Source organism: Stegostoma tigrinum, chromosome 15, assembly GCF_030684315.1.
Source record: "Stegostoma tigrinum isolate sSteTig4 chromosome 15, sSteTig4.hap1, whole genome shotgun sequence".
Classification (NCBI taxonomy): Eukaryota; Metazoa; Chordata; class Chondrichthyes; order Orectolobiformes; family Stegostomatidae; genus Stegostoma; species Stegostoma tigrinum.
In genome coordinates this window covers 40547653-40561637 of record NC_081368.1, presented here as the reverse complement: position 1 = coordinate 40561637, position 13985 = coordinate 40547653, and the positions used below count along the sequence as shown (strand labels likewise).

General features: G+C 47.0%; 1 protein-coding gene across 1 annotated transcript in view; it reads left to right on the top strand.

Annotated features, from left to right (window-relative positions):
• The first annotated feature begins 9983 nt into the window (after nt 1–9983).
• Nucleotides 9984–13985, top strand: part of tex11 (testis expressed 11) — a 330058-nt gene continuing 326056 nt past the window's right edge. Inside the window, exon 1 of the mRNA XM_059651258.1 lies at nt 9984–10127. Coding sequence (XP_059507241.1) covers nt 10085–10127 — 43 coding nt within the window. The 5' untranslated portion in view covers nt 9984–10084. The remainder of the gene's footprint in view (nt 10128–13985) is intronic.

The following is a 13985-nucleotide window of genomic DNA, read 5'->3' as shown; positions in this document are numbered from 1 at the left end:
ATGCTAGGCGGGGGAAGCATTGTGCAAACCCTTTAAGGTCATGTGCTTTTTCTGTTCTTAGAGATTTAAAATCAATGTCTGTGACAAGCAACTTAAAAGTTTGCAAGAGACCACATGATTGAAACATTTGTATCGAAAGGGCGTACAGTTAACAGGCCAAGCCGCAGTTTTTTTTAACAAAGACAACAGGCTTTTGAATTTAGCCAATCAATCTGAACCAGTCACTTAGATACTAAAACCCTTTTAAATTTAAGTTTGATTTTGACAGCAATAGGACCAATCCTTTTGTAAGAAATATTGATATGTCATTAAGATTATAAAAGAAGGGGACGGTTGGACAAAGTCCCCAGAACTAGCTGCCATTACAGAGCTAACGGCCCTCAGCTCTCGAGAATCATTGGCTCTCACGGCCTGTGTCTTAGAGAAAACACCACCTAAATAACAGCAGTACCAAGGGTACAACTAGTTAGTATTCCTGACAGAAAAATTGATGGAGCAGGCATTCCTGACAGAGGAATTGACAGAGAAGGTTCAGAACACTCTGGAAGACATGTAACCTGGCTGTAATTTTGAAAGAGTAAATTCTGTTTTTTTATATAAGTGGGACTTGTATTTATTGAAGCAGGGTGCCATTAGAATCTTGTTTTATTGGTGAATAGTTAATAGTTAGAAGGGATTTGTTCAGTTTGTTAATAGTTTAGGTAATTTGTTAACTATTAGAGTTAGATAAATAAATTGTTACTTGTTGATGGTAAAGTAAGCACCCAGGATTTATTTTATTTAACAACCAGAAGTTACTGAAAAGCAAGATACACCACTTCTCACATTCCTTTTACAGATTACAAGGTGAGATGTTCCTCCGTGGGTGATTTGGCTTTAGTTCTCGGGGGGAGGGGGTCAACGTCTGCTTCATAACAATGCTAATATACCACAAATTTCTCATTCCTGAAAACATCGTAACTCCCCAAGATAACCCTTCTTATTGTTTATCTAAATGCTTCATGGCCTTGTCCTGCAGAGTTCTCCAAATAAGTTACTTTTGATTTGGCAATTGCCTTTAGACAGGTTGGTTAATCATGGAAAATTTTCTCTGGTGCTTTTTCATTCCAAACAGAATGACATTGCATTGATTAAATTTGGGCTTTCAAAAGCTGAAGTTTCTTTGACAGTACCTGTCAGTGGAATTCGTCAGTATTGCTTTAACATTTCCAATTTTTGAAACAAAATGTACTTGTTCTCCAAACATGAAATCCACCTTCGTTATCATGTTGACTTTATGATAATTTACAAAAAAAAATTGTGATCCATCTGGCTTCAGCAATTTTCATTTTTGTTTATTTGTGGAATAAGGGTCTCGCTGGCTATGAATTGCATTTATTGCCCATTACTAATTGGCTGGGAGCTGGGACACTCAGATGAGCTGACATGGCTATTTTTTTGTTTTTTCCAGTTCAGTGTTCCTGATTGAAATTAATATTTTGCAAATATTTCAGTGAACTGAAAATGTTACAGTGAATTAACTGTATACGTTTGTAATTTTTAGAAAGAAATGGATGTAAGTTTGATCTTCACAGAGATAAAAGGTACAAAATTTACTGTGTTTAAAAGTATTCTAAATACGTATTTTCATCTATTAAGACTATTGACTGAATGGCATCTGAGCACAGTATTATTTTCTTTTTAGAAGGGTAGGGAAATGTTGCATCTATGGTAAATTTAACTGTGAATTTGCAAATCGGTAGGTCTTATTTGATTTTAATTTGGTGTTTGAGCAAGTATGAAGAACGATCTTAGATAAGTCAAATGATCTAAAGTCAAGGTGTGTAGAGTGCAAGTGTTTATATTTGCACATATATCAGTGAATCTCCTGTGATATTGCTTGTCAAAAATTTGAGCATGCACTTTTTAAGAACGCATAGTTACTGCATAAATAGGAAATGCCTTTTTATTGCAACTGTACATAACCTATGGAAAGTGTCAAAATATCAGTGTTTTGTTTGTATTTGTTTCTCTACAAGAACTGCACAGAACTGATCTAGAACACTTTGTACTGGTATTTTAATAATAAAAATCATTTCTATTTTTGAAATTTAAGAAGTCTGGAGAGAGTGGCCTGTAGCCATAGTCACAGTGAAGCCGTCTGGAAAGAGTCACCCACAGTAGGTGTGGCACGGTGGCTCCGTGGTTAGCACTGCTGCCTCACAGTGCCAGGGACCCAGGTTCAGTTCCACCCCGGGCGACTTTCTGTGTGGAGTTTGTACATTCTTCCCGTGTTAGCATGGGTTTGCTCTGGGTGCTTTGGTTTCCTCCCACAGTCCAAAGATGTGTAGGTTAGGCAGATTGGCCATGCTAAGTTGCCCATAGTGTTCAGGGATGTGTAGGTGGGTTATAAAAGGATAGTTCAGGGTGGGATGCCCCAACGTTTGGTGTGGACTTGTTGGGCCAAAGGGCCTGTTTCCACACTGTAGGGATTCTATGTTCTACTGTCAACTGCAAGTTTTTAGTCATCAGGGGATCTGTAGATCATCACTGGATCGTGATTGGACATTGGAGGATCGTCAGTTGAGCTGACCTGTATTGGTGGATCTTAATGCTGGTTTTGGCCTAATGCCAAATCAGTTTTGAGCTAACCACAGCTATAACCACTCCAGTTGGTCATGCTCCAGGCCAGGATGTCTGGATTATAGCCAGGGTGACAGTGAGGAAGGTATGCCAGTTGATTGGATCTTCGTGAAGAGGATCTTTCTGGATTGAGGCAGGTTCCAAGCAACAGATATTTCAGTGCAGTTTTCCAGAGTGTGAGGCAATGTGAGTATGTTTGAGCTGAAAGAAGGTCAGGACCCACTCTCTATCTTACCTTTGGCAGAATTGTTTGCCAGCGAAACTGCAGAGGATCTGGTTTGTTACAATCCACATATTCAGCCCCATGCCCCAGCAAATATGTAGAGAACCCCTTCGGAATCTGAGCTAGCAAAAGGCAGGTCAAGGTGACGTGAAGGGGATTTCACTGAGGACATTCTCCAGCCTTGCAATCAGATGGAGCTGAGGTTACCTGATGTACGTATGCTGAACCTGCAGGAAGTCAGAGCACGTGGCAGTGGACTGCAGACTTACCCTGTGCAGGACCTGTAAACAGGAAGGGCGCCTGACCAAGGACTGTAAGAGCTGCAACCTGATGGGGAAGCAAGCCCACCTCTACAAGGCCTGCCCAAGGTGGGGTGTCACATCTGCATAAATTATCAGAAGTGGCAACACAAACAATGGACCCTAAAAGGACAGTAAGTCATTGCCTTGCAGTACAGCAAGTGAGAAAAGGGACAGTGAGAAGGAGGCCAAGACTTGCAGAAAAACAAAAGGAAGACACTCTCTGGAGAATGATAAAGTAACTCATCTATAACTGAGTATGCAGAATCACTTGAGGACATGGCAGCAGACATACAGTGAGGAGAAACCTTAAAAGGAGAACCCTTCAATTACATAGAGCCACCACGGGCCAGCAGCAACATGGAAAGAGGAAGCTGCACCAAGGACACTGCACGGCTTCTGCTAAAGACGCGTGGGAGGATAGCCTTAACCAGAAGAAAAGGCAAAGCACCATAAGCAACCCTCTAGCCTGGAATGCTGGTCATCGCTAAACCCCGCTTCATGAATGGCAGGCAGTGACCAGTGGCGTTCCACAAGGTTCGGTGCTGGGACCGCAGCTATTTACAATATACATTAATGATATAGATGAAGACATTAAATGTAATATTACCAAATTTGCTGATGACACAAAGATGGATGGCAGGGTGAAATGTGAGGAAGATGTTATCAGAATAGAGGGTGACTTGGACAGGCTAGGTGAGTGGACGGATGCATGGCAGATGCAGTTTAATGTGGATAAGTGTGTGGTTATCCACTTTGGTGGCAAGAACAGGAAGGCAGATTGCTATCTAAATGGAGTCAAGTTAGGTAAAGGGGAAGTTCAATGAGATCTGGCTGTTCTTGTACATCAGTCAAGAAAGCAAGCATGCAGGTACAGCAGGCAGTGAAGAAAGCTAATGGCATGCTGGCCTTCATAACAAGAGGAGTATAGGAGCAAAGAGGTCCTTCTGCAGCTGTGTGTGCGGTTTTGGTCTCCAAATTTGAGGAAGGACATTCTATCTATTGAGGGAGTGCAGCGTAGGTTCACGAGGTCAATTCCCAGAATGGCGGGACTATCATATGTTGAAAGATTGGAGCGACTGGGCTTGTATACACTTGAGTTTAGGAGGATGAGAGGGGATCTGATTGAGACGTAGAAGATTATTAAGGGATTGGACAATCCGGAGGCAGTAAGTATGTTTCTGTTGATGGGGGAGTCCAGAACCAGAGGACACAGTTTAAAAATAAGAGGTAGGCCATTTAGAACAGAGTTGAGGAGAAGCTTCTTCACCCAGAGAGTGGTGGATATATGGAATTCTCTGCCCCAGAAGGCAGTGGAGGCCAAGTCTCTGAATAGTTTCAAGAAAGAGACAGATAGAGCTCTTAAAGATAGTGGAATCAAGGGTTATGGGGATGAGGCAGGAACAGGATACTGATTGTGGATAATCAGCCATGATCATAATGAATGGTGGTTCTGGCTCGAAGGGCTGAATGGCCTACTCCTGCACCTATTGTTTATTGTCAATGACTGAGGAACCATGAGTTACCCATTGCACAACAGCTGCAGGCAACTGGGAGCGCAACACTCTGAGCTGAGGAGCAGAGCATAACAACGAAAGATCTGCATTGCAGCACAGGCTTTCTATGGTGGAACTGTATATATGGCGATTCTTGTATGACTAAACTTTAAAGTGCTTCAGGATTGTGTAGCACATTGTGTTTTGTAATGTGCTCCAAATATAAGACCTGCAATAAATGAAAATCCAGCACATGAAAGAAAAGTTGTGTGCTCATGAATTGGAACCTAACAGTTCAGTTCAACACTACCCAGACTCTGAGTATTTTCTAACCAACATGTTATTGCACAATTCTTGGGCAGGTGGGACTTGAACCTGGGTCTCCTGACTCAGAAAGGGGACTGTACCACTACAAAAGCCTTTATGCAGTCTCTCTTCTTACCTTCAATTAGTCTATTAGCTTGATAGTGCTGGATTGGCAAAGGAAATACAATAGTCAACTTCACCATAGTATTGGATTCAGTTGGTGCTGCATGAAAGATAAATCACAACGTTAGATGGTTAAACTGAAGTGCATATTTGTACATTTGTTGCATTCCTGAAATTGTTTAATTCTATATTAGTTGTTTGTTTTCATATTTATTCAGATATAACAACATTTAATTGTTTAATATATATTTTATGATACTTGGCAAACAGTGAAATAATGTGTGTGTTTCCTTGGTAGAATTGGCTGAAGAACTGTTGAAAAATCAGTCAATTAGAAATATAGAAGATGTCATAGAAAAATTGTTCGTTAAAGTTACAGCTTTGGATGACGTAGTGAGAAACAAAACCATGGATATTCAGGTTTGGCTAAATAATTTATTATTTTTCTGGTGATTAAACGTCTGAGGCTACATCTGGCAGCTGTGGTCAGACACGATATTGGTACTTTGGAGCAATTCCTTTGGAGTAATTTGGGCTTATACTTCTTCTTAAATGTTCTTGTTCCCTGTGGTCATAAAAACATTTACAGCTTTACAGTTAAAATATTGTTTAGTGTTGTCGATCATTTATGTAAGCACTAATGTTACATCCTTTATGTCAGAGAGCACCAGACTGTTCAGTACTTAGTTAAATTATCACTGACCTGAAGATCATAACAATAATATCTCTTGAATAAATAATTGATTGCAAATTGTTCTAACATTTTGAGGAAGACATGTTGGGGAAGAGATTATCTAGCAATCCAAGACCAATTGCAAATGAACAAATCATTCTCGCTCATACTTTCCATGTAAAATAGACTGGTTTCCAGTGAGAAATAATATCATTTAGCTTCCTGAATCTGTACCAACATATAGTTTGATCATTGGTTAGTCCAAGATTGGCAGCCTTTTTAAAATCAAAAATTAGTGAGATTGTCAACTCAGTGTGTTAAGCATCCTCTGGTGTGACTTCATTCCCTATTTTGGCAGGGCACTCTGCTGCATTTGCTGCAGAGGTAAATGAGGGTGAGAGAGTACATAACTTGCTTGTCTGTTTTCTCTGGGCCCCGTTTACGGCCACCTGTGCCTTTAGTTTTAGTTTGCCTCTTCTAATGCCCTTCCAGCCAATCCATCTGAGTGGGCATTACAATCAACAACTGTTGCATTTGCACAACTTGGTGAGAGTGCGTCTTGGATGAGTGGCTCACATTCGGTATTGCACTCGAGTGACTCAAATTTACTGTTCCAATTATGCTTTTTGGAGAGAATGGCCTGCCTTCTGTGTCGCATTTTGTGGGAGGCACCCACAGTTGGTGCCGCAGTGTAGAGAGAGTGGCCAGTTCTGGGGAGAATAAACCATGGTTCACAGAGCTTTTTTGGGCAATGGCCTGAGAGTTGCATTGCTTTCTGGGGTGAGGGGTTCACAGTCAGCATTATGTTCATGGGCAAAAACAGAAGTTGCTGGAATAGCTCAGCAGGTCTCAGCAGAACTGAGGAAGGGCTACTGGACCTGAAATATTAACTCTGATTTTTTTTTTCTGCACAAATGCTGCCAGAGCTGTTGAGTTTTTCCAGCAACTTCTGTTTTTGTTCCTGATTCACAGCACCTGCAGTCCTTTTTACATTCATGGGGCAAGAGGCTTGCTGTTGGCATTGCTTTCTGGAGGGTGGAGCTACTGGTTGGCCAAGCTTTCGTGTGCAAGGGACCTGAGAGTCATATTGCTTTCTGGGGTGAAGGGTTTGTAGTTGGTGTCAAATTTGAACACTCTGCAAAGAGTGGCCCTCAGTTGAGCACTCTTGGGACGCTGACACGGTCAGACAGTCTGGGGTTGGTGGCCTGTGTTGACCAGTATGGGAACTGTGGCTTGTAGCCAGCCTTGCATTCATGGGCATATCAGTTGAGTGGTCTGGGAAAGTGGCTCACGGCTGAGCAGTACGGGAACAGTGGCCTGTGTTTGAGCCGTTTTGGGATAGTTGTCCACGGTTAAGCATTCTGGGGAGACTGGACAGATGTTGGTGCTGGATACCCTGGGGGAGGGCAGCCCTGTCAGCGTTACATTCTGGTTGAGGGGCCTGCTATTGGTGTTGTATTTGTGGGGTAAGCGGGTAGTGGTTTGCATCACGTTCTGCGGAGAGTGGTCCATGGTTGAGCAGTCTAGGGAAAGTGGCCTGTGGTTGCCGTTGCTTTTTGTAGGGTGGGACCTATAGTTGGCTGAGCATTCTAACCAAGGAGCCCCAGGGTCGGCATCGCGTTCTGATTAGAATGGACAACTGTTGATGCCACATTCTATATATCACATTGACTGGTGAGGAAACCTGCAGTTAGCGTTGCGTTCATGGGCCACGTTGGTGGCAGAGCAGTATGGGAACAGTGCCCAAAGTTGATGGCACATGCGGTCAGTCTGGGAAGTGCGACATGCAGTTGAGCTTTCTGGGGTGAGGGGCCTAATGTTGTTTCCTAACATTCTAGGTGACTTGCTTGCAGTAGCTTTGCCTTCAGTTATTCTGGAAAGAGTAGTCCGTAGTCATTATGCTGGTGAGGTCTTTTCTGGAATTTTCTGTCCAGTTCTGATCACCCTGTTATAGGAAGGATATTATTTATTAGGTTGGAGAAGTTTCAGAAGAGATTGGTCAGGATGTTTCCAGGAATAAAGGATTTGAGTTATAAGGAGGGGTTGGACAGACTGGGACTTCATTCACTGGAATGCAGGAGGTTGAGAGATGATTTTATAGAGGCTTATAAAATAATGAGACATACAGATAAGGTGAATGGTAGGTATCTTTTCTCTAGGTGGGGGATTTCACGACTGGGGGCTTATTTTTAAGCTGAGAGATAGAAGATTTGAAAAATGCACGAGGGGCAGTTTATTTGCACAGAGTGGTTGGTGAGTGGAATGAACTTGCAGGGAATGTGTTAGATGCAGAAAAGTTACAATGTCTAAAAGACATTTAGTTAACTACATGAATAAGAACTGTTCAGAGGGCTATGGGCCAAGTGCAGGCAGGTGGGACTAATTTCGTTGGAACTGTAGTCGGCATGAACTGGTTTCTGTGTTCTCTGACTCTGCCTCTAGTTGAAAAGTCTGAAGAGATTACATGCTGTCGAGCAGTCTCGGATGGGTGGGCAGAATTTGAGCCATCTTCGCTGTTTTGCAATATATTGAAAGGGACGTATAGTCAGTGTCGCATTCGAGCAGGCTGAAGTGAGGGGCCTGTGGTAGATGTCTCATTGTGGGATGAAGGGCCCATGTTTGGCATTGCATTCTGGTCAGATTGGCCCACTGTGAGCGTCAGTCCAATTAGGGGGCCTGCAGTTGATATTGCCTACTGGGTCCAGCAGCCCGTGTCGGTGTTGCAGTCTGGGGGAAGGGGCAAGTGGTCAGCTGTTGAACAGTGTGGTCTGATTGGCCAGAGTTTGAGCAGTTGGGGAATATGTCACGGTGGAGGAGGATCGGACCTGGGATCCAAGCTGGAATGAACTCTGATGAATGGCCTGTGTTTATGCAGTCTTGGAAAAATGGGCCATGATCACCATTGTAGTCTTTGAAAGTTGCATGTGTTCAAACAGTATGGGACAAGTGGTCTATGGTCATCTAATCTGGGAAGTGTGGCCCACAGTCAGTGTTGGAGTCTGGAAATTTGGTCTGCATTCGGCATCGCAATTGAGCTATCTGCTTTGAGCGAATTGAAATTGGAGTTGTAGACATGTATTTTGGAGAGAACAGTTGGCAAGCCTAGGGCAATTGGACTGACATTGGCATTGCTTTTGTGCCCTGTGTGGAGAGAGCCAGGCAGTCAAGATGTTTGCAGTGTGTGGACTACGGTTGAGCCATCTGACGCATGCCCGCAATCGATCAACGTGTAAACAGGACCCTTACAATGATGTCATTCTGGGATAGTACCCTGCGGTTGAGCATTTTTGGAAGAGTAGTTAGCAATCAGTGTGGCATTTTGTGGAGAGGGTCCTGTGGTTGGTATCATGGTCTGGCCAGAAAAACGTGTGCTATGCCTCGGGTGATTGATTGCCAGAGGGCAGTGCAGCCTGGTGCAAAGGGTGTGCGGGCGTGGTCATATTCTAGGGAGAAGGGTATACAATTAGCTTTGCATTCAACAAGTGGTCTGCAGTCAAGCAGTGTGGGGAGAGTAAACGCAGTCAAGCAGAGGGAGGTGGTTTGCCAGATTTCAAGTTGTTTTTAGTTGTTAAGCTGTCTAGTGAGAAGGTCCTGCATTTGTGTTGCAGGCTGGGGTGAGGGCGCATGCTATCAGAGTCACATTCTGGGGTGAGGCCCCCGCAGCAGATGTTACATTCTGAGGCGAGGGGTCCAAGTGCGCTGTCGACTTCCGGGATGAGGGGCCTGTGTGCAATGTCACGTTCTGGGCCGAGGAGCCTGCGGTCAAAGTCACATTCTGGGGCGGTGGGCTCATGATTGGAATCACATTCTGGGGCGAGGCACCTGTGTGTGATGTCACATTCTGGGGCATGGGGTGCACGGCCAAATTCCTCTACTGGGGCAAGTGACCCATGGGTGAAGCCGCATTCTTGGGAACAGGGGTCTATCACTGCCTTGCTCTCCTGCTCTCCCCTCTGTGTCTCTCTGTCTGTCTGTCTCTTGCTGTCTCTGCTCGCTCTTGCTCCCCACTCTCATGCTGTCTATATTTGCCTCTCTACATGGTCCTTAATCAATCAGCCTCAGCATTGTAGTATCCCTATCATTTTAAATACTGTACCAAAAACCCTTGCCTTCTAACAAAATCCTGGAGTTGTGACAGAACTTCTAAAATTAAAGAAAACAACAGCTAGTCGATGCTCTGGGGAAATACATAGTCACAGGGACAGCTGCCTGGAACCATCATTCAGTTAGAAAATCCAATTCGCACAACAACTCTAAAAGAACAGTGAACCGGATCTAAGGCAACAACTAACTGAGAAATCATGGAACCTTACAGCTACCAAGACATCCAGCATCAACGAATATGCATGATGTGAAGCAGCCATTGTTGGGCTGGGGTGGACAAGGTCAGAAATCACACGACACCAAGTTACAGTCCAACAGGTTAATTTCAAAACACGAGCTTTCGGACCCTCAGTCCTCCTTCACATGTTAGTGTAAGAGGTAGTATCAGACACAATTTGTAAGTAAAAGATCAAAGGATCACAACATTGAGGATATCCTAAAGAAACATAGGATGCTGTTAAATCTTTAATCTTGGTCCGGAGAGAACTCAAGGTTTTATCAGTGTAAACAAGGGTGACATTTTACATCAGATAGTTCATGTTAGATGTGAGACCTTGATTAGAATGTGTTTATGTTTTAGATTAGAATCAAAGTAGTTTTATTTCTAAAGTATGAATTTATAAAACCATACATTGACTGAATGCCTACAAATTGTGTGCTTTTTGAACAAAATGGAATGTATCAGCAAATACAAATTCACTCAATAGATTTAGTGTATGTCTACCTGTGTGTGTGTGTGAGGGTGTTCAGAGAGAGAGAGAGAGAGTGTGTGTGTGTGTGTGTGTGTGTGTGTTGGGGGGGAAGTCTGTGTGTGTTTGTTGGTGGCGAAGTGTGTGTGTGTGCGTGTGTGTGTGTGTGAGTTGAGGGGGAAGTGTGTGTGTGTGGGGGGGAATGTATGTGTGTGTGTGGGGGGGCGGAATATGTGTGTAAGTGGGGGGGGAATGTGTGTGTGTGGGGGGGGGAATGTGTGTGTGTGTGTGGGGGGGGGAATGTGTGTGTGTGTGTGTGGGGGGGGAATGTGTGTGTGTGTGTGTGGGGGGGGAATGTGTGTGTGTGTGTGTGGGGGGGGAATATATGTGTGTGTGTGGGGGGGGGAATATATGTGTGTGTGTGGGGGGGGGAATATATGTGTGTGTGTGGGGGGGATTATGTGTGTGTGTGGGGGGGGATTATGTGTGTGTGTGTGGGGGGGGATTATGTGTGTGTGTGGGGGGGGGATTATGTGTGTGTGTGGAGGGGGATTGTGTGTGTGTGGGGGGGGGATTATGTGTGTGTGTGTGGGGGGGGGATTATGTGTGTGTGTGTGGGGGGGGGAATATATGTGTGTGGGGGGGTATGTGTGCGTGTGTGTGGGGGGGAATGTGTGCGTGTGTGTGGGGGGGAATATGTGTGTGTGTGGGGGGGGAAGACGTGAGTGTGTGTTGGGGGGAATATGTGTGTGTGGGGGGGAATGTGTGTGTGGGGGGGGAATGTGTGTGTGTGGGGGGAATGTGTGTGTGTGGGGGGAATGTGTGTGTGTGTGTGGGGGGAATGTGTGTGTGTGTGTGGGGGGAATGTGTGTGTGTGGGGGGAATGTGTGTGTGGGGGGGGAATCTGTGTGTGTGTGTGGGGGGGAATCTGAGTGTGTGTGTGGGAGGAGGAGAATGTGTGTGTGTGGGGGGGGGAGTGTGTGTGTGTGTGTGTGTGTGTGTGTGTGTGTGTGGGGGGGGGGGAGAGTGTGTGTGTGTGTGTGTGTGGGGGGAGGTGTGTGTGTTGGGGGGGGAATGTGTTTGTGTGTGTGGGGGGTGCGAAATTGTGTGTGTGTGGGGGGAGGGAATGTGTGTGTGTGGGGGGAGGGAATATTTGTGTGTATGTGGGGGGGGAGTGTGTGTGTGTGTGGGGGGGGAGGGAATGTGTGTGTGTAGGGGGGGAATGTGTGTGTGTGGGGGTGGGGGAGAATGTGTGTGTGTAAGGGGGGAATGTGTGTGTGTAGGGGGGGAATGTGTTTGTGTGTGTGCAGGGGGGGGAATGTGTTTGTGTGTGTAGGGGGGGAATGTGTGTGTGTGGGGGGGAATGTGTGTGTGTGGGTGGGGGGGAGTGTGTGTGTGTGTGTGTGTGTGGCGGGGGGAGAATGTGTGTGCGTGGGGGGGGAATGTGTGTGCGTGGGGGGGAATATCTGTGTGTGAGTGGGGGGGGAATGTGTGTGTGTGTGGGAGGGGATTGTGTGTGTGTGTGGTGGGGGGAAATGTGTGTGGTGGGGGGGAAATGTGTGTGGTGGGGGGGAAATGTGTGTGTGGTGGGGGGGAAATGTGTGTGTGGTGGGGGGGAAATGTGTGTGTGGGGGGGAAATGTGTGTGTGGGGGGGGAATGAGTGTGTGTTGGGGGGGAATGAGTGTGTGTGGGGGGGGAATGTGTGTGTGTGGGGGGGGAATGTGTGTGTGTGGGGGGGGAATGTGTGTGTGTGGGGGGGGAATGTGTGTGTGTGGGGGGGAATGAGTGTGTGTGGGGGGGAGGAATGTGTGTGCGTGTGTGAGTGTGGGGGGAATGTGTGTGTGTGGGGGGGGGAATGTGTGTGTGCGTGGGGGGGGAATATGTGTGCGTGGGGGGGGAATGTGTGTGTGTGGGGGGGGGGGAATGTGTATGTGTGTGGGGGGGAATGTGTGTGTGTGTGGGGGGGGAATGTGTGTGTGTGCGGGGGGGGAGAATGGGTGTGTGTGTGTAGGTGGGGGAGGGGAATGTGTGTGTGTGTGTGTGTGTGTGTGTGTGGGGGGGGGAATGTGTGTGTGTGTGTGTGTGTGTGGGGAGTGTGTGTGTGTGGAGGGAATGTGTGTGTGTGGGGGGAATGTGTGTGTGGGGGGGGAGGGGAAATGTGTGTGTGTGTGTGTGTGTGGGGGGGGGGGGAGTATGTGTGGGGGGGGAGTGTGTGTGTGTGGGGGGGAGTGTGAGTGTGTGGGGGGGAATGTGTGCGTGTGTGTGGGGGGGAATGTGTGCGTGTGTGTGGGGGGGAATGTGTGTGTGTGGGGGGGAATGTGTGCGTGTGTGTGGGGGGGAATGTGTGTGTGTGGGGGGGAATGTGTGTGTGTGTGTGTGGGGGAATGTGTGTGTGTGTGTGTGGGGGAATGTGTGTGTGGGGGAATGTGTGTGTGTGTGGGGGGAATGTGTGTGTGTGTGGGGGGAATGTGTGTGTGTGTGTGGGGGGGGAATGTGTGTGTGTGTGGGGGGAATGTGTGTGTGTGTGGGGGGGGAATGTGTGTGTGTGTGTGGGGGGAATGTATGTGTGTGTGTGTGGGGGGGAATGTGTGTGTGTGTGTGTCGGGGGGGAATGTGTGTGTGTGCGTGGGGGGGGAGAATGTGTGAGTGTGTGGGTGGGGGGAGCGAGTGTGTGTGTGTGTGTGTGGGGGGGGAATGTGTGTGTGTGTGTGTGGGGGGGGAATGTGTGTGTGTGTGTGGGGGGGGAATATGTGTTTGTGTTGGGGGTGAATGTGTGTGTGTGTGTGTGTGTGGGGAGTGTGTGTGTGTGTGGGGGGAATGTGTGTGTGTGGGGGGGGAGGGGAAATGTGTGTGGGGGGGAGTGTGTGTGTGTTGGGGAGAATGTGTGTGTGTGTGGGGGAATGTGTGTGTGTGTGGGGGGGGGGGGGAATGTGTGTGTGTGTGCGGGGGGGGAGAATGGGTGTGTGTGTGTAGGTGCGGGAGGGGAGTGTGTGTGTGTGTGTGTGTGTGTGTGTGTGTGTGTGGGGGGGGGAATATGTGTGTGTGTGTGTGGGGGGGGGAATATGTGTGTGTGTGTGTGTGTGTGTGTGTGTGTGGAGTGTGTGTGTGTGGGGGGAATCTGTGTGTGTGGGGGGGGAGGGGAAATGTGTGTGTGTGTGGGGGGGAATGTGTGTGTGTGGGGGGGAATGTGTGTGTGTGTGTGGGGGAATGTGTGTGTGTATGTGTGGGGGGGGAATGTATGTGTGTGTGGGGGGGGAATGTATGTGTGTGTGTGGGGGGGAATGTGTGTGTGTGGGGGTGGGAATGTGTGTGTGTGTGTCGGGGGGGAATGTGTGTGTGTGGGGGTGGAATATGTGTGTTTGTGTGGGGGGGGAATGTGTGAGTGTTTGTGTGGGGGGGGAATGTGTGTGTGTGCGTGGGGGGGGAGAATGTGTGAGTGTGTGGGTGGG